The following is a 26,970-nucleotide window of genomic DNA, read 5'->3' on the forward strand; positions in this document are numbered from 1 at the left end:
GAAAAAACTGATATTAAAACACTAAGACTTGTTTTAAGAGTTTCACTGCTGTCCAACAAAATGAGAAATTTACCTTCCCGCCGAAGTGATGAAGGCAAATGGTATGGTTTGGCTCGCTCAACAGCTAACTTCCTTTGTACTCTAGGCAGGACCTTTCCATACTGTTCTAATATAGAATTTCTGGCAACTGATCTCTCTCTCCAACGGGGATCACGATCATTCTGTTTAACAGTGAAGGGAGAGGACTGCAAGTGAATATTTTTAGAAATAATTCAAATATACAAAGGGTAAATTGGCATCTCATTTACATATGCACCAAATGACAAATTCTATCCTAGATCAGTATGACATGGTGAAGTTGCACATTGCATAGTTCACCAAAGAGACTTGGAGATATTGTATCTGCCAATTGTTAATATATTAACTGACTGAACGATGTTAGTGAACAAATTGGAAGCAGGGATATTTATTTATTTGTTACCACATATTAGTACTGTAACTCACCACAAGCTTGAGAAATTTATTTATTTGTAGCCCATTCTACATTGAAGTATCAGCGAACACAATAACTATATGGCAATAAAGAAGGCTGCAAACATAAAAGATTACTGATTTGGGATGAAAGAGTTTTATTTGGAAAGTTTCAATCAGGATAACTGGCAGCCAAAAAAAGAATGTATAAGAAGTGCATATGTTAGAAAACTGAGAGAACCTTTAAGTTTCTTTTTGGGATAATCAGTATGATTAGAACTACCAAATTAATTCTGCCTTTTGATTTGCCATTTTGGTTGAGGAATTGTCATGAGGGCAAGGTCAAATACAAGACACTATAGACTACCCTATGGAGTTCACTGTCACCTAGTAGGCAGTGTTCTTTAATATGCTTGCACTTACTCTTGAAACCACAAATGCAGCTACATTCAGTTTATGACTAGGAAACCAGGAAATGAATTATAGCTATGTGCTTCTTAGGAATCCCACTTAAGCTCCAATGGCTCCTAGGTGAAATTTTCTGGGGTGATATGTACAGGCATGTCTCAGTGCCAGTTTCAAGAAAAACAGGGTTAACATACCTGTAACTTATGTTCATCGAGTTCTTCTGTGCTGACACACATGGGGACTGCACAGGCGCAGGCCAGCCGCCGAAAAATTCTTCATCGCTTCTATAGCTCCGAAGGGGCCGTTTGTCGCGCGCCTCAGCGACCGTTTCCCGCCCAAACGGTCACATGTCCTTCCAGCGACCAACAGCCCCTTCCCTCAGTTCTCCCTTGCCGCTGCTATCCAATACACATAGGCATGACCTTTCAAATCACCAATTCTCATTATTGTTATCATACCTGTTGTTATTCTGCATTGGAATTCACAGCGGGGCAGGAGGGAGGGATGTGTGTCAGCACAGAAGAACTCGATGAACATAAGTTACAGGTATGTTAACCCTGTTTTCATCTTCGTTCTTCTGTGCCTCCACACATGGGAGAGTACCAACCTTCACACAATATGGAAGGTGGGGTGAAATCCAACTCAATTTTATTATGTATCATCAGTCCTAGTACAAGGACCAAAAAATAAATAAATTTTGTTCAATAACATTTAACTTGTTCAATAAATATATACATATATACAAATATACACAAATTGTCATTGTCAATTAGTACAATAACACCCTGCAGCATCCTTTCAGGAAAACAGGGAGTGGAGGACAGCTTTGGCCACAGAAACCTCTTGCTCTGCATTGACATCCATAGCATAATGCTTAACAAAAGTGTCAGCAGAGGACCACGTAGCTGCCTTACAGATATTAACCAGAGGCACACCCCTGATGAGCGCCGATGAGGCAGCCTGAGAACGCGGGGAATGGGCTTTGACCTCGAGTGGGCAAACCACCCCGGCCAGAGCATAGGCCCTACTAATGGCCGACACAATCCACCGCGACAGAGTCTGTGAAGAAGCCCTGTGACCCTTGTCCTTGGCCCCAAAACAGACAAACAAGTGAGGACTACTACGGAAGTCCCTTGTCCTATCCAAGTAAAAAGCCAAGGCCCTCCTTAGACCTAAGGTAAGAAGGGTCTTCTCCCCTCTGGAAGATGGCTGCGGAAAAAACGCAGGCAGCGTAATTTCCTGCGACAGGTGAAAAGCAGACACTACCTTGGGCAGGAACTTAAGGCATGGCCGCAGGACCACTCTATAACTATGGAATAGAAGGAAAGGTGGGTCAGCCCTAAGCGCTGACAACTCACTAACCCTCCTGGCAGACGTTATAGCCACCAAAAACGCCACCTTGTAGGACAACAAGTCCAAGGGGCATGTGGCTAATGGCTTAAATGGAGGCAACATCAGCCTCGACAGCACCAGGGATAGGGACCATTGAGGCACAGGAGGGGACACAGGCGGGTAAAGATTAAACATCCCCTTCAGGAACTGACGAGATTTACAGTGTGAGAACACTGTGCTACCGTCTACCCGATCATGAAAAGCGGACATAGCCACAAGATGGACCTTAAGGGAGGTAACTCTTAACCCTTGGTCCCTCAACTGACACAAGTAGTCAAATATGAGCCCCAGGGGGCTACTGGCAGGCACCACTTCCTTAGCAAGTGACCAAGCCTCAAACTTAAGCCACTTAGCCCTATAAGCCCGTCTAGTGGACGGCTTCCTTGCATTCAGCAAGACTTCCTCCACCTGTTCAGAAAAAGCTACAGGCGGGGTCGGATCCGCCAGGCAGACAGGTGCAACTTCTTGGGCTCGTGGTGGAACAGGCTCCCGTTCAGCAGGAGATCGTGCCGGGGACGCAGACTCACTTACGTCCGATTGGACATCTGCAAAAGTTTGGGGAAACATACTTGTCTCGGCCAGAAGGGTGCCACCAGAATGCAATCTGCACTGTCGTTTTCTATTTTGCACAGCACCCTCGGTATTAGTGGGAATGGTGGAAACATATAGTGCAACCCGTGGGTCCACGTAAACTGGAAGGCATCCCCAATAGAGAGGGGGTCGCTCCCTGCCCTTGAACAAAATATCTGGACCTTGGTGTTTGCTGAAGTCACGAACAAATCTATGTTCGGTTGGCCCCACATCCGAAAGATCGGCCCAATGTACTCTGCGTTCAATTCCCGCTCGTGGTCCAACATGTGCACCCTGCTCAGGACATCTGCCCGAACATTGTCTGATCCTGCTACATGTATAGCCCGAAGCATCACACCATTCTGGATCGCCCAGTGCCAAACGAGCGTGGCCTCCCTGCAAAGAATCATAGATGCTGTGCCGTGCCCCCTTGCTGGTTTAGGTAATACATGGCAGTCGTGTTGTCCGTCTGCACCAACACCTGACGGTTTTGTAGAAGTGCTGTAAAGGACACAAGTGCAAAACGAATAGCTCTTAATTCAAGTACATTAATGTGCAGGTTCTTTTCCCTTTCTGTCCTAACATCTTGTACACATACAGCACCACAGTAAGCACCCCATCCTCTTAGGGACGCATCAGTGGTCACTGTAACCTCAGGATGCTGGTAACCAAATAGGGTCCCTCTAAATAAGTTGTCATCAGACAGCCACCAGTCAAGGGAGGATATAATAACCCTAGGTATGGACAGCTTGAGAGAAGGAGGGTGGCGTATAGCATCATACCTCCGCACGAACCAATTCTGAAACGGGCGCATACGCAGTCTAGCGAAGGGGACCACAGAGGTGGCTGCTGCCATATGACCCAATAAACATTGGATGGTGCGAACAGATTGGAACCGGTTCCTTTTAAACATGGATACCAGACCCTTCAGGGACTTAGCCCTCTCAAGGGGGAGCAGTGCCTTACCCTCTACAGAGTCTAAAATTGCACCAATATAGGAGACCTTACGGCTGGGCACCAGTTTTGATTTATCAAAATTTATTAGCAGGCCCAAACATTTGCAAGTGCTCAGTACTAATTCCACATCTTGCAAAAGCTTAGCCTCCGAATCAGCCACGATGAGCCAATCATCGAGGTAGGGAAAAATGGTACAGCCCTCTTCCTTAAGAAAGGATACCACAGGGGCCACACACTTGGTAAACACCCGTGGCGCTGTGGACAGGCCGAAGGGAAGCACCCTATAACGGAACACCCTTCGCTTGTAAACGAAGCTCAGGTAACTCCTGTGCTCCTCTCATATTTCCACATGGAAATAAGCGTCCTTCAAATCAAGGACAGCAAACCAATCCCCTTTCTTTAACAAGGAGATTACAGCAGACAGTGTGACCATTTTGAACTTAGTCACCCTTAGAAAGGCATTAAGGCCTCTTAAATCTAGAATGGGGCGTAAACCCCCATCCTTTTTGGGGACCAAGAAAAACCGAGAAAATAAGCCCTTCTCAGATTCATCGTAAGCCATCTCTTCTATAGCACCCTTGGCCAGGAGCGATACTATTTCTGCATCCAGTTCGGCCATGGTATTATTTACAGTCGTTAGGGGTGAGCTACACCTAGGCAATTCCAAGAATTCCAGTCCGTATCCCTTATCAACAATTGTTAAGACCCATGAGTCAGATGTTATTGACTCCCAGTCAAAAAGGAAAGGCTTCAGCCTATCAGAAAAGTTCAAGGATGCGGCTGGATCGTCCCGTCAGTACTGCCTCCCAGGTCCCTGCTGATCTTTCTGCTGGGCCGGGGGGCTGTGACGTGCGAGGCTTGAAGGGTTTACGCCTCCTGGGCTGCTGAGCAGGAGCGAAGTGGCACTGAGAGGAAGCAGGATACTGCTGGTAATAGGCCCGCTGCTGGTATCTGCCTTGATATTGGTACGGATTGTACCTTGCAGTATACCATGGCCTGGATGCAGACCTGTCTGACGAGGTCAACCCCAACAACCGGGCCATCTGCCTGTCTTCCTTCTTTTTCTTGAGCGCCTCATCGGTCGTTGTAGAGAACAAAGAATCCCCTTCAAAGGGCAGGCCCTCGATCCTTGTCCTCACTTCCTGTGGGAGAGCCGTCGACCGGAGCCAAGAATGATGCCTGAGGACCACAGCTGAGGCCATTCCACGTGCAGCAGTGTCGGCAGCATGGCTTCCAGCATTCATCTGCTGCTTGGAGAGACGGATGGCTTCTGTCTGCAGCAGGGACACTACCGCCTTCTTGTCAGCAGGCAAATCACCGACGTAGGATGCCAGCTTCTCCCAGAGGTATAATTGATAGTCAGCCATGATGGTCTGGTAGTTGGCTATCCGGAGGCCCAACGAGGAGATGGAATATTGTCGCCTGCCCAGGGCATCGATCTTCCTGCCCTCCTTGTCTCGTGGTGCAGAAGAGGGACCCGACCGACGAGGCTGGATCTCTTCAGCAATCAAAGAGGAGGGTGGAGGGTGCTTGACCAGCGATTGCCAGGTGCCCTGTTTGATTTTGTACATCTGTTCGATACGTTTAGATGTAGCTGGCTGATCTGAGGGCACCTTCCACACCTTCTCCACAATCTCTTCCACACCCTCCAGCATGGGGAAGCCCACCGTAGCAGGGTTGTCTCCGTAGATCCGGCGCAGGAGCTTGTCTTTAGTCTGCGGTGTGGCCGAGGAAATACCCATCTTCAACGCCTTCGCCATGTGTGCCATCTGGTCTGCATAGATCCGAAGGTCCTCATAAGGGGAGCTGGTACTGGGTGCCACATTGTCGTCTGGGGACGGCTCCGACCACGACTCCAATCTGTAATCACAGATGTCCTCAGCTTCCTCCTCATCAGACCCAGGCACCGACTCTTCTCCATGGAAGGGTGGAGGCAGCCAACCCTGTCTCGAGGTGGATGGTCTCGGCTCCAAGTACTCAAAACCGGCAGGGGCCCCTTTCCACTGGCAATGGTAGGCTGGAGGGATGTATGAGGCCAGTCGGTGCCGAGACTCCAGGGAGTGCCTGGAACCGACGCTCCCTGCTTCCGAACGGCGCCAGTTCTGAACGGAGGACGTCAGAGATATAGGAATCGCTGGCTCTGGCGAAGGTCGGCTCCAACGACGGACCGATGGGCTCGGATCCGTGACGGGGGAACGATCGCTGGAGACTACAATGAAGGCCCCCGGATCCAGCACCTCCTCTGGAACTGGTCTGACCGGCGAGTTCAGGTGGGGGGGAAGGTGTGCGCGGAACCACCAACACCACCTCCTCCGTAGAAGCCCGACGTGGGGAACGAGAGTGCCGATGCTTGGCCTTCTTCGGCTTTTTGGAAGGAGGCTCTGAAGAGGCCCTCGGAACCGAAGCCCTCTCGGTGGCCGGCCTCTTGCTGGACTCCGGCCTTGGACCCAACACCTTCCTGGGGGTCGACTTCCCGGCGGCGAGCTGGGGCCTCGGCGCCGTAACCGTTGTTGGTTCCACCGATGGCCTCGGATCCGCTCTCTTCGGCTCCAATCCCGAAGCCTTCTTCGGATCCGAGCGCGCCGACGCCGCGTCTTGGGGCGATTTAACCGGCCCCTGCGCTGGAGAGGCCGCTCTCGACGCTGCAGCACTCGTCGGCCGAGATTTTGACGCCGACTTCGTGGATGCCACTGAGCCCGCTTGGGAATGCCTTTCAGCAGAGGGGCTAGGGCCAGCCTTGGGGGAGGGCAAAGGAGTACCCTCAGACATCACCTTCTGCCACGAGGAGTTCAAGCGCGCCTGACGCTCCTGCCGGGCCTTGTGAGTAAACTTTTGGCAGACCTTGCAAGCCGGAACATTGTGGGCCTCCCCCAGGCAAAACAGGCACAGATCATGGCCATCAGTTTGGGCCATTTTTGTGTGGCACTGAACGCAGTGCTTAAATAAGGCCTTTGAAGACATAATAGGGTCAGGCAAAAAGGCGTCGTCAAAACAGTCCGAGGTTATATTTACCGAGTCCAGTCAAGATCCAAATCAGTCAAAAGAAGAATAGTCAAGTCCGAAGTCAATACCAAATAATCAATCAATCAATCACTACAAGCACAGAGCTGCGAAGCAGACGTTCCCTTCAAGCCGCAGCAAGAAGAGAACTGAGGGAAGAGGCCATTGGTTGCTGGAAGGACATGTGACCATTTGGGTGGGAAACGGTCGCTGAGGCGCGCAACAAACGGCCCCTTCGGAGCTATAGAAGCGATGAAGAATTTTCCGGCGGCTGGCCTGCGCCTGCGCAGTCCCCATGTGTGGAGGCACAGAAAAACGAAGATGAACATGTAAATAACAGATAATTTTCCAGCATTCTCGCTCCTAAAGCATCAATTACCAGACTTTGTCAAATAACATGCTATGGAATACATTATAATTCTATTAGAAAAATAAAAACATACTTTTGCTGTCCATTCCATCTCACATATGGCTACTTAAACTTACACATCTGATGATTACTGATGGCTACTTCATCACTATCATACAAGCTGCACATTCAAAGAGTTCTATCCAAGTGCATTTTGTTCCCCATACGAATCTCAGAAGAATTAGTAAACTACTTTAAGTCAATATATTGTCAAAGGCTTTTACGGCCAGAGAACGTTAGTTGTTGTAGATTTTCTGGGCTGTATGGCGGTGGTCTTGGCATTGTAGTTTCTGACGTTTCGCCAGCAGCTGTGACTGGCATCTTCAGAGGTGTAGCACCAAAAGGCAGAGCTCTCTCAGTGTCAATGGTGTGGAGAAGATGTTAGCAGGTAATTGGTATCTACTCAGAAAGGTGGGTTTGGGCTGAGTCATCCTGTAAGAGTTTCCCAGGGTGTGGAATGCTAACGGGGGGGGGGGGAAGCTTCACTGTATCCTGAGGGGGTTCTTTTGCATATGGATTGGTGGTTGATATGCTAATCTTATCTGCAGGGCTATTGAAATATGTAGAGTATTTTGTTAGTCTGGTGTTTTTCAGGACCAGAAACCATGCCCTACTCATTCTTAAACTCTCTGGTGGGTCTGAATACTGTTTGTAGGTTGTGCTTCATCGTGACACACACAGAAAACTATGCAAGACAGAAGCACAGCCACCACAACTATATGGACTCCCTAAAATTCATAAGGATTCAGTCCCACTCCAACCCATCGTGAATGCCATTGGTTCACCGACATATGAATTAGCTAAACATCTGACCAATCTTCTACAGGACTACATCAGAAAAACCACATCTTACATCAAAGATTCAGTTCTCTGAAACTCAATCCACAGGACATAGTCGTCAGTTTTGATGTTGTATCCCTTTTTACTAAGGTTCCGGTAAAAGACACAATCGCACTTATTAATCAGATTTTTCCAGAGGATGTAACAGCCTTATTCCACCATTGTCTGACAACTAGTTACTTCCAATGGGATAACAAATTCTATGAACAGATGGATGGGGTGGCCATGGGAAGCCCTCTCAGCCCGGTTATAGCAAACTTCTACATGGAAGATTTTGAAAAAACAGCTTTCGAATCAGCACCCCACAAACCTACAGTCTGGTTTGTGGACGATACCTTTATCATTTGGAGCCATGGTGAGGAAGAATTGATGGAGTTTTTAAACCACCTCAACAATATCCACCGAAACATAAAATTCACCATGGATAAAGAAATTGAGGGTAGACTCCCATTTCTAGATACCTTGGTCATCCACAAAGCAAACTTTCAATTAGGTCACAAGGTCTACAGGAAACCAACTCTCACAGATTGGTACTTACACAAAAACTCCAATCACCACCCTCGACAGAAAAGAGGCGTAATAAAAACATTAGTAAACCGTGCAAGACAGATATGTGAACTGTACTTTCTCAACGAGGAAATTAATAGTCCAAACCACACACTTCAAGCAAATGGCTACTCCAGAAATGAAATCAGAAGAGCGATTAAACCAAGGATAATTCAAACAACTAAGGAAAAACAGTCTCCCACAGGAACAGTGTTTTTGCCATATATCAAAGGAATCACTGATCAGATGGGAAAACTTATGGAAAAGCACAACCTACAAACAGTATTCAGACCCACCAGAAAAATACAACAGATGCTACGATCAGCAAAAGACAGTAGAGACCCCCTCACCTCTGCAGGAGTACACCGCATACCCTGCAGCTATGGACAAGTTTACATTGGGACCACAGCGTAACATCCAGACAAGAATAAAAGAACATGAAAGACACTGCACACTGGGACAACCTGAAACATCAGCAGCGGCTAAACATAGCCTAACTTAAACAGGACACAGTATCTTATTCCAGGACACTATAATACTGGACAACACATCCAACTACTTTGTCAGATTGCACAGGGAAGCCATTGAAATTCATATGCGTAAGCACAATTTCAACAGGAAAGAAGAGAGTTTAAGAATGAATAGGGCATGGTTTCTGGTCCTGAAACACACCAGACTAACAAAATACTCTACATCTTACAATAGCCCTGCAGATAAGATTAGCATATCAATCACCAATCCATATGCAAAAGAACCCCCTCAGGATACAGTGAAGCTTCCCCCCACCCCCGTTAGCATTCCACGCCCTGGGAAACTCTTACAGGGTGACTCAGCCCAAACCCACCTTCCTGAGTAGATACCAATTACCTGCTAACATCTTCTCCACACATTGACACTGAGAGATCTGTCTTTCGGCGCTACACCTCTGAAGATGCCAGTCACAGCTGCTGGCGAAACGTCAGGAACTACAATGCCAAGACCATGGCCATACAGCCCGGAAAATCTACAACTAACTACTTTAAGTCAATTTCATTTTAGCCATCATTAAGACGTTACAATAGGCAACTTCACAAATATGACTGCGGTGTTCTGAAAAGATTAAACTAGAAATGGAATACTTTGATTCTGATGGCCTAACAAAGAAACGTTTCCAGAATGAGCATCTTGATTTTTTTTCCAGAACCATAAGAATACATAACAGTTATGCTTATACCAGAAGATTAATCTTTAATGACTGGTTCAATTGTAGTGCAGGAACATAGTTGGCACGCTGGAGGTGGTGAACTAAAAGGAACTCATGATTATGAACATCAGCACTTGTCTGCAAGAACTTCTCTAGACACTCCTAAAAAAAAAAAAAAGAGGATTAAGCCTCTTTTTAAGCATTTTTACATATGTAGAAAGTTTATCAATCACTTTTTAACATGGAATTATGTCTTGATCATTTATCCTCATCCAAGCTTACTTGCTCTGTGTCTGTGAATGGCAGTTTCAGCAAGTCTTCCATCAGTCCAAGCTCCTGGCAGACTTCGTACACATGTTTAAGCATTCCTTCTACGTTTAATCTGGTAGAATGTTGCCGCAACACACTCCATGCTTCCACCATACAACTACAATTGATTTTTTAAAATACAGATTAAAACTTTGTCCCACAGGATAAAAACCCCTAGTATTAAAGTACAGATATATCCAACACATGCTACCATATAATATTAAAAATGCACGTCTATACTACTACAGAGGTGTTTTTCTTGGATACAGCTTCTTCTGCATGGGAAATTTATCTCTCTCTTCTTGAGTATTTGCTAAAGGATTGGATTTGTTTTGGCCACCTACCTTTCCACACACTGCTTTTAACTCCAGTGTGCGTTCTGTGTTGTGCTGGGATTTTTTGTCCACACCACCATGAAATAAAGTGGAAAATCTGGTGAGGCATGTACATCATCGGTGTCACAAGTGCCATCACTTTGCCCTCCCCTTCTTTTCCTATGCATGCCCAATCACATTATTATGTTATGATGACCGGAGGCAGCCAACACTAAGGTGTTAGGAGTGGGGGGGGGGGGAACAAAACCCAAGAGAAACAAAAGTAAAAGGAAACCCAATATGGTGGGTATGCAGTGTCAGTACAGAGTAACCTCAAACACAGAACTTTTCACCCAGAAAGCATAGACAGCTAATATTTGAAAACCTAAATGTGATTCATGAAATCACAACACAAAGTAACCCTTTGTGTAATAATTATGTCATTATGATCGGTTTGAAAAAATTTCCCTGATACATGATAGCCATGCTCTGAGTAGACATTTTTGTTATGATTTATAATCCCCTCACCCCATGATTTAAACTGGAGAGTCCCACCTGGGTTGACTCAGAGTTAGGAAACAAGAGGACGACACTGGCAGGCAAACCAACACAATGTAATAACACCAACATTTCCTAGATGCAACATTTTTTTAAAAAGTTGCATCTAGGAAAAGGAGGGGGACAAGGGGAAGTTGTAGCTGAGAGGAGGGAGGGACCAAAAGGAAAATTCTGCACAACTGAAAAAGCTGATTGAAGACCTCATTGAGAAAAAACACCGGGGAATAAGTGCACTCAGAATATTCAAAAAGAACCCTTGAAAATGTTGCATCAAAATCTGAAGAGGGAGTTACCCATGCAGAATATGGAAGAAAATCTGAAATGGTATGGGGCCAAAACTGGTGAAAATGGCTCATGTGGAAAAGGCCATTATTACAGATGGAATTTGTCCTTTTCTTTACCTATTAAACAGTAACACAGTAAGATGAAGTGCAACTTCACTGCTGCTGGTCAATGACGGCTTCATCATCTGTATGTATCTGAGTGCTCGCCTGTGCTCTCCTTGGCACATGAAGACTTGAATTATTCGCATGTGCTGCCAAGGCAATTTGATTGTAGTTGGATGAAACAGATAGGTAAGAGAGTTCTGCAAAAGTCCAAAGTGACAATTAAGAGAGCTGAAAATGATGCCTGGGGAACTACTTATATAGATAAATGCATGTATCATTTATGGATAGAACCTAAAGATGCCCATGACCACAGGGAGCTGCAGTCTTCCCCGTCCAGTGATAGCTCCTTTCACACAGAGTATTCCCCAAATTTCAAGACAACTTTTCAGAGGCTGCAAAGAGAAAGAGCTGCCTGTACACATAGCCCCTTGGATCATGGCCTAAATCTATACAGCCCACCTGGAAAAAACCACATATAAAAGAATGAGAGGTATCTTACAAATGGTGTTGATACACAGATATGGCACCCAAGCTAAGATTTCTAAATATACCAGCTGTTCTAGCATTGTATTGCAAATATCACATAATTCTTCTGTTTGCACTGTATATGACAAAACTGCAATCTGATTAGGTGGAGGGAAGAAAGACAACAGGGTTTTTTTATACTCAGCTCTACCTCAAGTTGTCTTACCTGCTGACCTCGTAAGTACTTTAGAATATAGATTCCACCCAGCAAAATAGAGATGTTGCAGGTAGAAGGTCTGACACAGGAAATGGGTTCTTCTGTTCTAGATGGGATTGTACTCCACCTAAAGGATCAGGTTCATAGCTTAGGGGTACTCCTAGGCCTGGGCTTGTTGGACAAACAGGTGGCAGTGGTTGCCAGGAATGCCTTTCATTAGCTTTGGCTGGCAAGCCAGCTGCAGCCCTTCCGAGGTAGGAATGATCTTGCCACTGTAGTACATGCCCTGATAATAGCTAGATTAGACTACTGCAATGTGCTCTACACAGGGCTGTCCTTGAAGATTGTTTGGAAGCTGGTACAGAATGCTGCAGCCAGAATGTTGATTGTTGTGGGTTGTAGTGACCATATCACTGCAGTCTTATTCCATCTGCACTAGCTCCCAATTTGCTTTCAGGCCCATTTTGAGCTCCTGGTATGACCTTTAAAGTCCTATATGGCATATCTTAAGGACCACTTTCTCCCATACAAACCTACCTGTTCACTCTAGTCATCTTTGGAGGCCCAGCTTTGGGTGTCCTCACCATATGAGGCTAGATGGGTGGCAATCCAAGAAAGGGCCTTCTTTCTCATGGCATTAAAACCTTGGAATTCCCTCCCCAGGGAGATCTTTCTGTCCCCCTCTTCTGCCATGAGTGAAAACTTTTTTTTTGTCTCATATAACTCCAGTAACTCTTACTGGCCCTACTTTGTTTTGAGTTGTGTGTTTGTGTATTTACTGAATTGTTTTAATCCTATCTTAAAGGTTGTTTAATTGTTTGTTTTTTAATGTTCACCGCTTTGGGAACCTTATTTTGGGCAGAAAAGCAGTGTATAACTTTTTAAAACAAATAAATAAAAATAAAATTTTAAAAAATCAAGCTGATTTACCTAAAGGCAAACATCAAACTAATGGCAAAAAGAAAATGCCCACTTGCCACTACATAATGCTGCTGGATCTCATTACTTCTGAGGACTAAGAAAAGCTTTATTTCTCTACTAGCACCACAGAACGTTTGTATATGTTTGCTAAAATGTGGCCAGGATAGTTTTCAGAGTAATTCATTAAAGCATCAACTCAGCAAATAAAAGCCACTAGAACAAATTTGGATTAAGAGGTTTGTTTTAAAATGAGAAAGTACTAATTGAATTTAAATAGACAGTTTCAAAAATTCTAGCACAACAAACAGAAGACCTGTTTAATATTATTTTCACCAATGAACTGATTTCTGCATTGAAACAGAAAACTTAAATTGATTTTGCATGCTAATTCTACAGGCATACATATCTATGATAAACAAAAAGTGGCATGATCTCATTTAATCACAGAAGCACCATAAACAATTGAAGAGAGCTTGGTCTGACTTGTTTCAGAAGAATTCAAACTAGTTACCATTATGTCACAAGCTAGTCAGTGTTCATGAACTGTGTCAGTTAAAAAGACTTTCTGGTGACTCAAATGGTGGGTATCCATAATACCATCCATACATGCCATTCTTTATTACTTCATGATGATGGGCAGGAGCAAAATCAGTAAGTATACATACTTCACAGCCAGTGTACCAACCAGCAGGCAATTTTATTAACATCGGAACTTGGGCAGTTAGAAAAACAGGGTTGCACTTACTTGTAACTGTTGTTCGAGTGTCTACTATGAAGGCATATTTTGGGACTGTTCATGTGCAGGCCAGCCATGGAGATTTTTATAGCTCTTTAAACCTGTAAAGGGGGCACTCTGCCTCTGCTGTGCATGTGCAGGGATTTTCCTACCAAAAATGCGGGTTGTGAAGCAGAGCAGCCCTATTTCCCTCAGTTCTCCTGAGCCGTTGGAGGTAAGATAAACACACTCACAGCAGGACAGGAGGGAGGGTATGTGTGCCTGCACATAAGACACTTGCCAAACAACAGTTACAGCTAAGTGCAATCCTGTTTTCATCAACATTCTTCTGTGCAGTCCCACATCAGGCGTATAGCAAGCTATTCACCAATAGAGGAGTGTTTGAGTGTGACAGTGAAACAGAGAACACAGCACCACTGTTTCAACTGCCAATTCTTCCCTGGAATTCATGTCAACAGCGCAGTGCTTCACAAAGGTATCAGCAGAAGACCAGTGGCAGCCTGACAGATGTCCCACAGAGATTCACTTCAGATGAACACAGCAGATGAAGCCTGCGCCCTGGTGGAGTGTGCTTTGATCACACTGGGCAGGGACCATTAGTTGATATGTAGCAAAGTCTAATGACTGCTACAAGCCATCTGGAGAGTGTTTGAGACGATGCTGCAAGGCTCTTGCAGGAGCCGAAATAAAAAGAGCCTTGCTTTTGCAGAAACTTCTTGTTCCCTGTTAGTAATACAATAAAGTCCTCCTAACACCCAATTTATGCAGTGTATGTTCTGATACTGAGGTTGAATTAGGAAAAAATATGGGCAACATAACCTATTGTAAATGAAATTTGGAAACCACCTTGGGAAGGAATTCTAGGCTGGTGAGTAAAACAGAGAAAAACTGGGTGAACAGGGGGTCAACCCACAGAGCTGCAAGTTCCCCCACATACCTTGCTGAGGTGATAGCTACCAGGAGGGCTGTCTTCCAGAATAACAAGTACAGAGGGTAAGAAATCAAGAATTCAAAAGATGGCAGCATGAGTCATGTAAGAACCAAAGTTAAACTTGACCGAGGAACTGAGTAAGATATTGCATAGGTCCGTAAGAAACTGTTTAAAGATATGACGTGAAAAAACATTCTTGTTATCTATTCACTCATGAGAGGCTGATACTGCTGCTAGATGAACCTTAAGTGAGGAGTCAGATAAGCTCTTCCACTGCAGGGATAACAAATAGTCCAGAATAAGGGCTAACAGGCAGGAAAAGAGAGAAACCTGTTTGGGTTCTGACCATGTAGTGAAATAAGCCCATTTTCAACCATAGGAAGTGCGTGTGGAGAGTTTTCTAACATCAAGAATAACTTGGGTTACTTCTCTAGAGAAGGCAGAGGAGGATTTAATAACTATGCAGTGAGTTTCAGTATGGGTACATCATGATGCCATACTTGTCCTTTATGTAGGAGGTCTGGAATTACCAGTAGATGGCAGTACTGGTCCTGGGCCATGGCCCACAAGGTGAAGAACCACTCTTGATGGGGCCTAAAAGAGATGACTAATATACAGTGAGTCCGGCAGTGGTGCATTTCGCAAAGGACCTCAGTGATTAATGGAGTTGGGGGAAAGGCGTAAAAGAGACCTTGAGTCCATGGGATTTGGAATGCATCCCCCAGCACACTCCCAGAGAAGTGTAGCCTTGGTGCAGAGCGTAAGTGATGCCATTCCCCCTTGCTTGTTTAGGTAGTAGAGGGCCATGGTGTTTTCAGTATGAACCTGAACTCTCCTGTTATGCAACAAACCTGGAAAAGAAGCAAGGGAGTAACGGATCGCCCTGAGTTCCAATATATTAATGTGAAATTTAGTTTCTCCATGTGACCATGGGCCCTGAATAGAAGAAATTCCTCAGTATGCACCCCATTCCAAAGTTGATGTGTCTATAATTAAGGAAATATCAGGGTAATATGTGCTGGAGCATGGTTATGAGATTGAAATGACGGAGAAAGCAATTCTGCAATGGTCTCACTCTTAATCATACAAAGAACACAATGACAGTAGTGGATGCCATGAGGCCCAGAAGCCTCTAGATGAGGAGAGCAGACTGAAAACAATTTATCAGAAACAAGTGGGCCAAAGATGGTCAAGATCTAGCCCTGTTCTCCTGTAGAAAAGCCCTACCAACAAAAGAGTCCAGTTTAACACCAATGAAGGGTATGCATTTAGAGGGTTAGGTCAGCCTTTTCCAATTCACCAAAACTCCTATGGTGGTGATAGTATGCAAAGTAAGGTGTATATCATCAAGGAGTAATGCTTGGGACGGTGCTATTAACAGCCAATCTTCAAAGTAAGGGTAAACAAAGCAACCCTGTGATGTTAAATGTGCCACAACAACTGACATGCACTTAGTGAAAACTCATGGGGCAGAGAACAACCCAAGAGGGAGAACTGTATACTGAAAGCATTCACCTCCACACTGAAAATGTAAATATCTCCTGTATATAGGGTGTACAGAGATGTAGAAATGTGTTCCTTAAGTCAAGGACAGCAAGTCACACATTTACTTCCAGGAGCTGAATGATCATAGCTAGGGTAAGTATACAAAACTTTTCAACTGCAATAAACTTGTTCAAATTATGGAGAGCGAGACTAGACCTGATTCCACTATCTTTTTTTCTCTACCAGAAAGTACCTGGAATAACCCCCCAATGAGATTCATCTGGGGAAACTTGTTGTTACATATTATTAATAGCCCCTTGGAGAGCAGGGGAAAGGGGGGCTGAATGTGTGGGAGGAGAAGACAGTGGTGGTAACTCTGAAAAATGCAAGTGATAACCATGTTTAACTATTGATAACACCCAAGAATCATTAGCAATAGTGTTCCAATTGGGAGCAAATTGGGACAATCTGTCCGGAAATGAGATAGTGATGTTTGATTGGAAGCCAGTCAGTCAGAAGAGAGGCTTGGTCCCTGGTGAATCAATTTAGGAAATGGGCTGCTTTGCCCTGGGCCTGAGCACCCTCTTTGAGGTTTGGTGCTGAGATAAGGTGAAGGACCTTTAGGCATATAGTTGTTGGTAGGGGTACCTTGTAGACATTGTTGGTAAGGTTGATGCCCTTGGTACCTAGACGTGGATGATTGCTGATGAGGTGGCACGATGACTCCCAAAGACTTTGCTGTCTGGTGGTTCTTTTTCATTTGTTGGAGGGTTGTCTGTTCCTTCTGAGAATAAGAGTGTGCCTTCAAAAGGAAAGTCTTCAATTTTAGTCCTCTTTTCTTAAGAGAGAGCAGTTGAACAGAGTCAAGCATGGAGTCTCATCACAATGGCAGATGCCATTGATCTGGTGGAAGTCAGCAGCATGTTTCCTGTGTGTCATCTGTTGTTTTGCCAACCTCGTCACTTCTCCTTGCAGGACTTTGACAAGGGCTCGACAATCATCAGTATGTTCTGGGTGTAATTGGACAGCCTCTCCCACGGGGACAAATTGTAGGATCCCATAATGGCTTGAAAATTGGCGATCCTAAAAATGAGTGCCACAGATGAATAAACTTTGTGGCCACTAGCTTTTGTCCTCTCTATCAGTAGGGGCTGACAGAGAACCATGTTGGTAGCGGGCCTGTACCTCCTCTGTCATTAGAGAAAATGGCCAGGGATGACTGAAAAGGAAGGAACAATCCTGCTGCTTAAGCTTATAGTAATTTTCAATTTTACAGGAGGTCACAGGGATACAAGCTGACTTCTCCCATATATCATGGGCAATATCTAAGAGGTCCTCCACAGTCAGGAAGGCCACCAATGCAGGTGAGTCTGAATACAGAGCCAGCAGTATGTTGCTTTTATGTTTGAGGGTGGAATCTCACACATCAAGCTCTAATGCCCTGGCCATTTGTATCAGCTGTTCCAAAAAAAGGCAGTAATCCTTGTTCGGAGAAGAGGATGCTGTCTCACCCACTGCTTCCTCTGGCGAGGGATCTGATGCAAGTTCAGAGGTAACATCAGATCTGGAGACACATTTCTTCTTCCGAATCTACAGTCAGCGACATTGTGAGATTCACCCAAACAAAGCAGACAGAGGTCATGTCCATCAGAGTGAGAAATCTTTATTTCACACTGAGAACTTTTAAAAAATAATTATTTTTGAGACATGTTGACGAAAAAGGACGAAGAATGGGAAGAAAGACAGACAGAGCTAAAGAAGAACCTCTCACAATAGTGGCAAAAAAAGAACTGGGAAACAGGGGCACTCCACCTCACAACCCATATTTTTGGTGGGGAAATCCCTGCGCAAAGCACCCCCTGTACAAATTTAAAGAGCTATAAAATCTCTCTCCACGGCTGGTCTGCACATGCACAGCCCTAATGTGGGACTGCACAGAAGAACGACGACAAACGAATGCTTTCTGCTATTAACATAAACTGATGATATGACTATAATGGGAAGACAAAATGTGGTATAATTGCTACACTGAAGTAAGTCACTTTATACTCACCTCGTAGTCACTGTGATCCAAGCACCAATAACCCTGAATTAGATTAACCAGTCCCACAGGGACAGCAAAGGCAGTTGGGAAAGAGTCCACTGTAGTATTAGTTTTGTTTGGACAGGAATGCATGATGTCCAAAAGTAAATAAATTGTCTGATAAGTAGAATTAAAGTTAATTACTGAGAAAGTAAGGATTTCTAAGGAAGTACTTAAACAAGCTACACATACATACCCCATATAAAAATTCTCCCCTGCAGTTTTCAAATATTAACTGAATTTCAGTATTAAACAAATTAGCATAAGAAAGTAAATTCTTTGAAAATCATTATGGACTGAAAACAGGTTTCTAGGCTAGAAAGACTTGATTTTGGTAGCTCTCGTTATTTTACTTGCACTATGCAAGCTTACTCTCTAAATTATTAGCAGAATAACCTTGGTGTATCAGCTTCAAAATACCAAAATGCAACCTCTGCCATTGTTAGCAACAGAAAAATGGTCGCTAGTAGCATATCCATGTATTTCAGCAGGTAGAAACATAAATTTCTATCCACCCATTTTCTATTCCCCCCCCTTTTAAAAGGCCCTTTTACATGTGGGAGGAGTCTTCAAGTCACAGAACAGCTATTTTACACCTTATACTACAGCCATGTGTGAGAAGAGTAAGACTAAAGCTAATTGTCTTTCACTTGTGCAAGTCCTGTAATTGGAGGCCATGTTTTCAAGAAACTTTCATCTAGAAAAAATTGTTAGCAGGCTAAAATACTGAAGTCCAGCAATAATCTATATTGTGTGTGTACATAGAGGGAAGGAAACATCACTAGTAAATTTCTGAACAATAACAATCTCAATACTGTTTATGGTATCCAATATTTAAGTTATTCCACCTTTCTCACTGAGACTCAAGGAGGATTGCACAGTGTGAGTCATATATGAATAAGGGCTCAGACATCTGACAACAATGCAATAGGGTATGGACTGCAGAAATCTGAGTACAAACAGAAATGTGATACAGAGCTGAAACGATCCTGAAACTAAGCATAAGAAATTAGACATGTTATATTAAATGATGCAGAAGCTACCCAGTAGGTACACAGCAGTATAGTCCACAGACCGTCTCTTAACCAAAACATCTCTCTGAATCATTTTCTTACACTACAGCCCTATTACCTGTGTAAAAAAGCTCTCCTGAATAATTTAGTTTTGCACTGTTTGCATAAAGCCAAGTGGGAGCACTCCTAAACTCATCAGGCTGGTCATTCCATAAAGTGGATGCCACCTTCTATTCCTTACTCCTCATGGTAGCATGATATTAAGAATGCCATGTTGCCTTCTACATGTCACAATATTGTTTTTGCTAAATTCATGTCTGATTTTTTTGCTAAAGAAACAGGCTGAAGTAGGTACTCTGTAGAATCTGAGACTGCATGTTTAAAAGTTTCAAAGGATACAATTGCATGCTTGTAGAGTTCTTCTGTATTTTCCAACATATAGAGATCAAGGAGTGCCTGTAACATAGAAGATGCAAATCAAATATTTTGGGGGGCAAGCCTAAACAGGTCTACTTGGAAGTAAGTCACATTTGATTCACTTAGGCTTACTCCCAGGAAAGTGTCTGCAGCATTGCAGCCTTCCTGTCTTAAATCTAATGAAGCTTTCGAAAAAACTACTTACATGTAACGTAGGAGGAGGATACTTCCCTGTCCCCCCATCATCTCTTTGCCACAGTTTCGTGATGGTGTCACCCAACTGGCAAATCATTCCATCAATCATCAAGCAGTCAGGATTCCATTTGCCTCTACAACAGAAAAATGAATATTCTATACTTCCATATGTCACAAGCATACACCAAACATTTAATAATAATGGACTATCCAATTAGATAAACTAAGTTTTTCATCTGCTTAGTCTAGTGGGGTCTGCAAAAGCCTCTTTGCAAAATTCCTACCAACTCTGTTTTCTTGAATTTAAAAAAGGCTGATTTATTGTTTATTTATTTGATTTGATTTATACCCCGCCCTCCCCACAGATGGGCTCAGGGCGGATGTTAAGTTAAATGTGATATATGTAAATATAAATAAATCAAGTATATACACATTCAGTGCTGTAGAAGTCTGCTCCCTGCCAAATGGCTTATAATTTAATAGACATGATGACACAAAATAAAGGGAAGAGATCAAGAAAATTATATCCACTTACATATAGTGTATCTTTACATAAAGATTTCACAGAGATTTGATTTCCCTAAGAAGATACTAGCAATTGTTGAAATACGTTGGTGCACACAGGACAAGTTATGAAATCTTGACACACACTCCAGCCACACACACAAATACATACAAACTTCAAAGTAGTTTGGACATAACTTTTTTTAAAAGGCCATCAACTAAAGCTAAAGGGTTAGATCAAATGGTAGCAGTTCACAGAACAGAGAACACTTCCCTTTCTCCTTTTCCTTGTGCCTCCTGAAAAGCTATTCCTGAGGCTTGTGGGGGGGGGGGGTGCCTTCAGGAACACAGTGGGACACAACAGGCAGGGCTTGAGGTGAAATTGACAAAATTAAACAATAGCCCAACAAGGCACACCAGTTAATCTTCAGTATAGTTATGTATCATATGCTTAATCATACCCTGGGTTAGCTCTTCCACAAACAAAGCAAGAGCATGTTAAATATTCGGAGGAAGGGGGACAATTTCTGATTTGCCTGTACTGTACTGTCAAGGGACAGCTGAATCTCAGGAACAACTTTTCCAATGTGCATGCAGAGAGCAGAGATCTGTTCCTTGAACTTGTTCTATTCATGGTTCACAAGATCCAACTGAGACATCACACTTGCAAAACTAATCATGAATGTGGTGGTAAAGTAACTTGAATGCTGAGAAATCAGAAGGCAAAAGAAAAAAAGTTTATCACTTGGAAGTCATAAGACCTGGAGTGATTGGGAGAGAAAGGTTTTTTAGATGGGTGGATTAACTGTAACAGGGGTCCCCAACATGGCCACCATTGCTCCCGCCACCTTTCCTGGTGCCAAGTGTTTCTAGCAAGTGGGTGTAGCCAGGTGGGGCTTTTGCCAAGCATGGCTTCTGATTGGCTGTGCAGAGTTTTAAAAACACGGCTTTGGCAGAAGCTGCTTCCACAACACAAGGACCTTCACTGCGTGACAGAAAGTAAGCTGAAGCAGCCATTTTGTGGCTGGCTCTACCTCTTGCGGCAGCCATTTTATTGCCATACCTACCACAGAGCTCCAAATGTGCCCACAGGCTCAAAAAGGGTGGGGACCCCTGAACTACAGAATATAATGCAATTTATTTAAAACCGCTTAAAGTGACCTTTCCACCCAACTTAGGGTCACCAAGGTAATCAATTATTAAAATATTTTAAAATACATACATTTTATACACATGCACAAACAAGTGGGGTACCTGCAAGTTCATCTAATTTCCCCTCACCAGTATTTCCTCTGTTTCCTGAAAGCCCCCATAGCCTCCCCATTTCCTGCTTCCTCAGCCAACCTCTATTTTTCTGGGCACCTCACTTTCCCATATCGCCTTCCCCATACTATTTCCTCTTTCACTCTGCCTCCCCACATCACCTCCCCTTTTCTTGCTTCTTTCTCTCCTTTCCACCTACCTTTCATCTTCCCCCTGTATTTTCAGCTGTCATTATTTACTTCATTTTTCTCCAAAAAACGGGGACCAAAAGCAGCTTACATTATTCTCCCCTTCTCCATTTTATCTTCTCAACAAACCAGTGAGGTAGGTTAGGCTGAGGGTGTGCGACTGGCCCAAAGTCATGCAGTGAATTTCAGGGCAGCGTGGAGATTTGAACTTGGATCTCCCAGATCTTACTATGAAACTCTAACCACTAAATCACACTGGGTTTTGTGGGGTGGCTAATAATATGTATTCTGATAATACACATTGTCTAGACCTAGAGAGCCCCTGCTACTGTTCCCAAGCGCTGAACAAACAGCTGCTTGAAACCCCTAGCAGACTTATCAGAGTTTGGCCTTTAGTTTGAGACTCCTCAGCCTCTGGGTTCATTTCTGAGAGCATAGGCACACATTCAGTCAGTAACTCTTGACACCAGAAGTAAAATATATTTTGCCTTATTAAGCAATTCAGATTAGGAAGAGTGATTGCAGGGCAGGAACCACTCTATTGTAGCACAATAGGCAGAAAAAATAATAATGCTTATTTTTGCAGGCTAAAGTTGTCTAACTAGACATTAAAAGGCTTGCTAACCTGCATCTCTGATGTAGCTTCCAGATACGTTGCTCATATTCACAGACTTAGAAAAGGAAGTCCAAAACCATGCTAGGCAATTCTAGTCCTCTCGGTATCTCGCATGGAGCAAAAAGCCTCTCTCTCATGCTGGTAGAATGATTCTGAATACAGAGGATCCCCTGTGCTGTGGGCAGCCATCTTTTCAAGAACCGTTAGCCAATCAGGGTACATTTAGATAATTAACTAGGGAGAATAGATGGAGGCTGATCCTCACTGCTACCCAAGGATGTTTCCCTTGGGAGCAAACAGACTCCAGATGCAACTAATCAAGAGGTCTGCATTCTTTCTCCAAGACCAGACTAACTTGGGCCTGTGGAAACTTACATTCCTGAACCAGTCACACAAGCCTTATAGGATTTTAAAGGCTGGTCTTGACTTGCATATTCTGTACACAGAACTAGTTACTGCTCATCATCTTAAGTCAGTGACTACACAACAGATCCAATGTGTTCAATAGAATGGGGTTGCTCAGTATTGCCCCTCCTCAAATTACATCATGAAGGATTTTCAAAATCTTCACAGGAGCCTTACCTTGAGGAGCGTTCTAATTTCTGACGGCTGGTGACACAGAAGCGCTGTATGTTCTGGTAACTGTAGAAAGGTTTTGACAACTGCATATCTTCATCTGCACATCAGAAATGTAAACTCATTTTAAAAAAAAGACATGAAATCAAATCTCAGAAAATATAACACAAGATTGTCTTGTGAGCGTAAGGATTTTTTTGGCCTCAAATGAGTTAAACTACTTGGTCTCAAAGTGCAAACTTTTAAAAATAGTGCCTTCCATAGCCATTCAGTTCTCTAAGCAATTCACACTTGAAAATACAAAGTCATAATTCTTGCTCACAGTGCACTAACTTTTAAAATTAGTACATTAATTGGTAAGGTCAACATTTTAAGCAACAGGATTGTAAGATGGTTCATTTTTGAGGCCATTTGGTTCTAGACTGAAAATTATATACCTTTCCTTTTCACCAAGGAGAGGTACCTTTTACTGAAGAGCAAGCAGCCTTTCATTTTCTTCAATACTAAATGGCATTTATAGGATGTGTGCATGTATATGTAAAAGTGCCATCAAGTCACAGCTGACTTGCAGAGACCCCATAGGATTTTAAAGGCAAGAGATGTTCAGAGGTGGTTTGCCACTGAGTCTCTGCATTGTGACCCTGGACTTCCTTGGTAGTCTCCCATTTAAGTACTAACCTGGGCTGACATTGCTTAGCTTTGGAGATCTGACAAGATCTAGCTAGCATCAGCCACCTAGGTCAGGGCTTTTATTGAGATTTTTGTAGTGTGCACATTCCAGCATGTGGTCAACTAAAAATTCTTTAACTGATTGACCGCCCTAACATAAATAGCATTTTTTGTGTGTGACATTGCTTTAGAAATTGTCCATCACATATAATCTCAACAATTTATAAAAAGACCATTAATTAATTAATTAATCCAAAATTCAATGCCATTACTCCTAGAAGTGTTTGTTTTAGGTATGCTACCCAAATTATAACCCAGGAAAACGAACCACTGTTTTTAAAGCTTACCTAAGCCTTCAGGAAGAAGACCAGATCGACAGAACCAGATGACCACTTGCACATATTGCAAAAGAATGCTGGTCACAGCCTGTTTATTTGTTAAATCTGTAATGCCTGCAAAGGGATTAAGACACTTTTTTTTTTTAGAACAAACCCTTTATAGTTTGAAAGTAAAGCAACAATTTGCAGCCAGCCTTTCAAGTACAGATTGTAATCCCAACAAGACTTATTATGTGAATAAAAATTTCCTTGCATGTGCACCCTCCTGCTCATTCAAGGGGAAGGACAGAAAAGTCACATTTAGCTTTATCTCCTTCCATACTGGTTTTGAAGGAACAGCAGTCCCAGTCAGATGTTTACTGGTATGGCCTTTCATCTAGATCAAACCCTCACCAAACCTCCTTATAATCTGATATCAGCTTTCATTAAAATAAAACAGGAAAAAGACCACTACTACGAACAAGCTAGAATTTTGTGGTGCAAGTTTTTCAAAAAATTCTGAATTGAATAAAATAAAATATCTGATGTCTTAAATAGACATTAATACATTTAGTAAATTTAAAAGTATGCCATGTTAATTTTAGAAAGATAACATTTTCCACCCACCCATGACTATAGGAAATGTTTCATTATGGAAAATTCTGTCCCACATGACTGCTAGAAGGGGGAAAACCCCATGACTTGTATGTCTTAGAAAGTTACATGAGATCTACATAATAGGTTTTCTCTCATTTACAAACCTTTTTCTGTGAGTTCTTGTGCCTCTGTTACAAAACAGTTTAAAACTGTGTAAAGGTTGCTAAGAAGCAACTCGCAGTGCTGCAAGGACTGTAGTGTTTGTGGATCAATAAAGTTAGATGATCCGTCAAACAGTGGGACACCTTATAAAACAAAGACAAAATTATGACATTGTTATTAATTCACAGTAATTTAAAGGTGTTCATCTCAATGTGAATAAATGAAGCAATAACCCAAGCCAATTGATTTAAAATATTCAATATACAGTAATCCAATTTTAATACTTCCAACATATATCATATACTACTTACACAGTCGAACAAACTCTTCTTTTGTGTTAATCACTTTATTCCATGTCCATTCAAGAACAAAGCGCAAGTTGGGGGCAGAATCTGGTTGTTCTTAAAAGAAAAGCACGAACAGAAGTTATGAGAATCTTATTTCTAGAATGAAAACAATGGGGGGTGGGGGACACACAAAATAAGGGTGTATTTACCTTCCATGGTCCACTGCTTGATGCAGCTTGTGAGGAGACCCAAAGAACTAGTTTGGACAGCAGCTGATAATACAGCTTCCAACTGTTCCTCCTAAAACAAACAAAAGCTCATTTTAAATCTCAGCATTTAACCACAAGCAGTGTTGCCATCATACCAATATACCTCGGTCAGTAGTTGCATGTAAATGTGAACCAGTGGAAAGGATAGAACAGAACACTACAGAACTCCAAGACAGAAGTGCCATGGGGCAGAGCAAGAGAGACATCCTTTGCACCACCTTCTAGAATCCCTCTGCTATGCAGGGGAGAGCCAATGGTTTCTAGTTTCTTCAACTTTCCCTGCAGCCACACAGTCCAGAAGGATACCAAAGTATGAAGAGAATAAAGAATCAGCAGGTTCACACAGCATCTTCTTGGTACAGACCACCCATCAGAGCTACCAAGACTTATATATTCCTATAACTGGTCTGGTTGTCAGATTGATGCTGATCCAGATAATAGACACAAGGCTATATTTTTTTTATGTATTTGTAACAAACTCACCTGAGTGAGACTTGAAGGCTGTACATCAATAAATCTTGGAGAAAGCAAGCCAGCTATAAGACATCTATTGTAACTATCAGGAATGGTTTCATTTAAAGAGCCACCAGATAGTTTTAAGAAATGCAAAGTCTGAAATCAAATCACAAACAGCAGCAATTATTTAACACAGAAGCAAGTACTAATTGTCACTATAAAAAGTAAATAAAGACACAAAATCAGAAGTAACCAAAAAGCATTTTACAATGCCCCTTGATAAAAGTCAGAAAATTTTTTAGGTTTAATTTTTTTGTAATGAATCATAGCTTTGCAGTCCTAATGAATTACTTCCTATGAAGCAGGAATGCAATGTGCACGCGCAAACAGATCTTTCCCTGAGTTCCCACTGCACAAGCAGCTCTATTTGGCCTACACAGTCAAAAAGCCAAGTGAGAGTCAGGGGCTGCAGTGAAGAGGTAGAATAAAACTAAGTTACCCCTCCAAGCTTTGTAGTGGCCCTTCTGATGGCAATAGCCATTCTAGTGAAGAATAACACTACATGGAAAGAAGAAAAGTTTGTTTTTCCCACTGTGGGTATGGCTCTTCAAGATCAAGCTGGCTGTGCCTTTAAAATGATGCTGGAAAATGTGAATTGTGTGTGCCTCATCTGCCTGAGGATCATAGAGATGCCTGCACTTTCTGGCACCAATCTACCTCGAAAGTATGATCTGACAGAGCCTCCTCAGAATGGCTCTTTCTCAAAGGCTGTGGTTTCACACCAGCCTGATTAAAGGTGCCTGCCCCCCACCCAGCCTCTTGGTTCACAAGAAAGAGGCCCGGAAATGTGGCCTGCTAGAGCCTCCTCAGAATGGCTCCTGCTCAAAGGCTATAGCTCTCCAGGGTTCTCAATCTCATTGTTGTAATATTCAACAGTCATTTAGGAATGTGCAGAGGATCTCTTTTAGTCAACACGTGTAACTTTATCCTGCAAGAACAAAGAAAAGAACACAAGGCCTAACAGCAGTCTTTTCTAGCAGTTTTTCAACCACTTTACAAAGACATTTGTAAAACCTGGGCTGGGACTGCTCCAAATTCTAGTATCCTGGGACTAACATAAAACATTAAACGGACAAAACAGCATTGCAATTGCAACTACTGGGAGAGAGTTCCTATTTCAATTGTGTTCAGCCTGTCTCCATATGACACCATTTCTAACAAGAGCCAGTTTGAATAGGGGTTAGAGCACTGGGCTAA

General features: G+C 43.1%; 1 protein-coding gene across 3 annotated transcripts in view; it reads right to left on the reverse strand.

Annotated features, from left to right (window-relative positions):
- AHCTF1 (AT-hook containing transcription factor 1) overlaps window positions 1-26,970 on the reverse strand; it is an 84,564-nt gene that overhangs the window by 22,780 nt on the left and 34,814 nt on the right. For all 3 annotated transcript variants that reach the window (XM_054975749.1, XM_054975741.1, XM_054975757.1), the window contains exons 12-24: window positions 25,741-25,869; window positions 25,198-25,288; window positions 25,013-25,102; window positions 24,704-24,844; window positions 23,973-24,077; window positions 22,963-23,056; window positions 19,820-19,943; window positions 19,597-19,653; window positions 18,155-18,301; window positions 11,359-11,543; window positions 10,059-10,203; window positions 9,807-9,938; window positions 74-221 (exon numbers count right to left, since the gene is read on the reverse strand). In XM_054975749.1, the coding sequence (XP_054831724.1) occupies window positions 74-221; window positions 9,807-9,938; window positions 10,059-10,203; window positions 11,359-11,543; window positions 18,155-18,301; window positions 19,597-19,653; window positions 19,820-19,943; window positions 22,963-23,056; window positions 23,973-24,077; window positions 24,704-24,844; window positions 25,013-25,102; window positions 25,198-25,288; window positions 25,741-25,869 (1,588 nt within the window). The remainder of the gene's footprint in view (window positions 1-73; window positions 222-9,806; window positions 9,939-10,058; window positions 10,204-11,358; window positions 11,544-18,154; window positions 18,302-19,596; window positions 19,654-19,819; window positions 19,944-22,962; window positions 23,057-23,972; window positions 24,078-24,703; window positions 24,845-25,012; window positions 25,103-25,197; window positions 25,289-25,740; window positions 25,870-26,970) is intronic.

The sequence above is a fragment of the Eublepharis macularius genome, chromosome 1 (assembly GCF_028583425.1).
Source record: "Eublepharis macularius isolate TG4126 chromosome 1, MPM_Emac_v1.0, whole genome shotgun sequence".
Classification (NCBI taxonomy): Eukaryota; Metazoa; Chordata; class Lepidosauria; order Squamata; family Eublepharidae; genus Eublepharis; species Eublepharis macularius.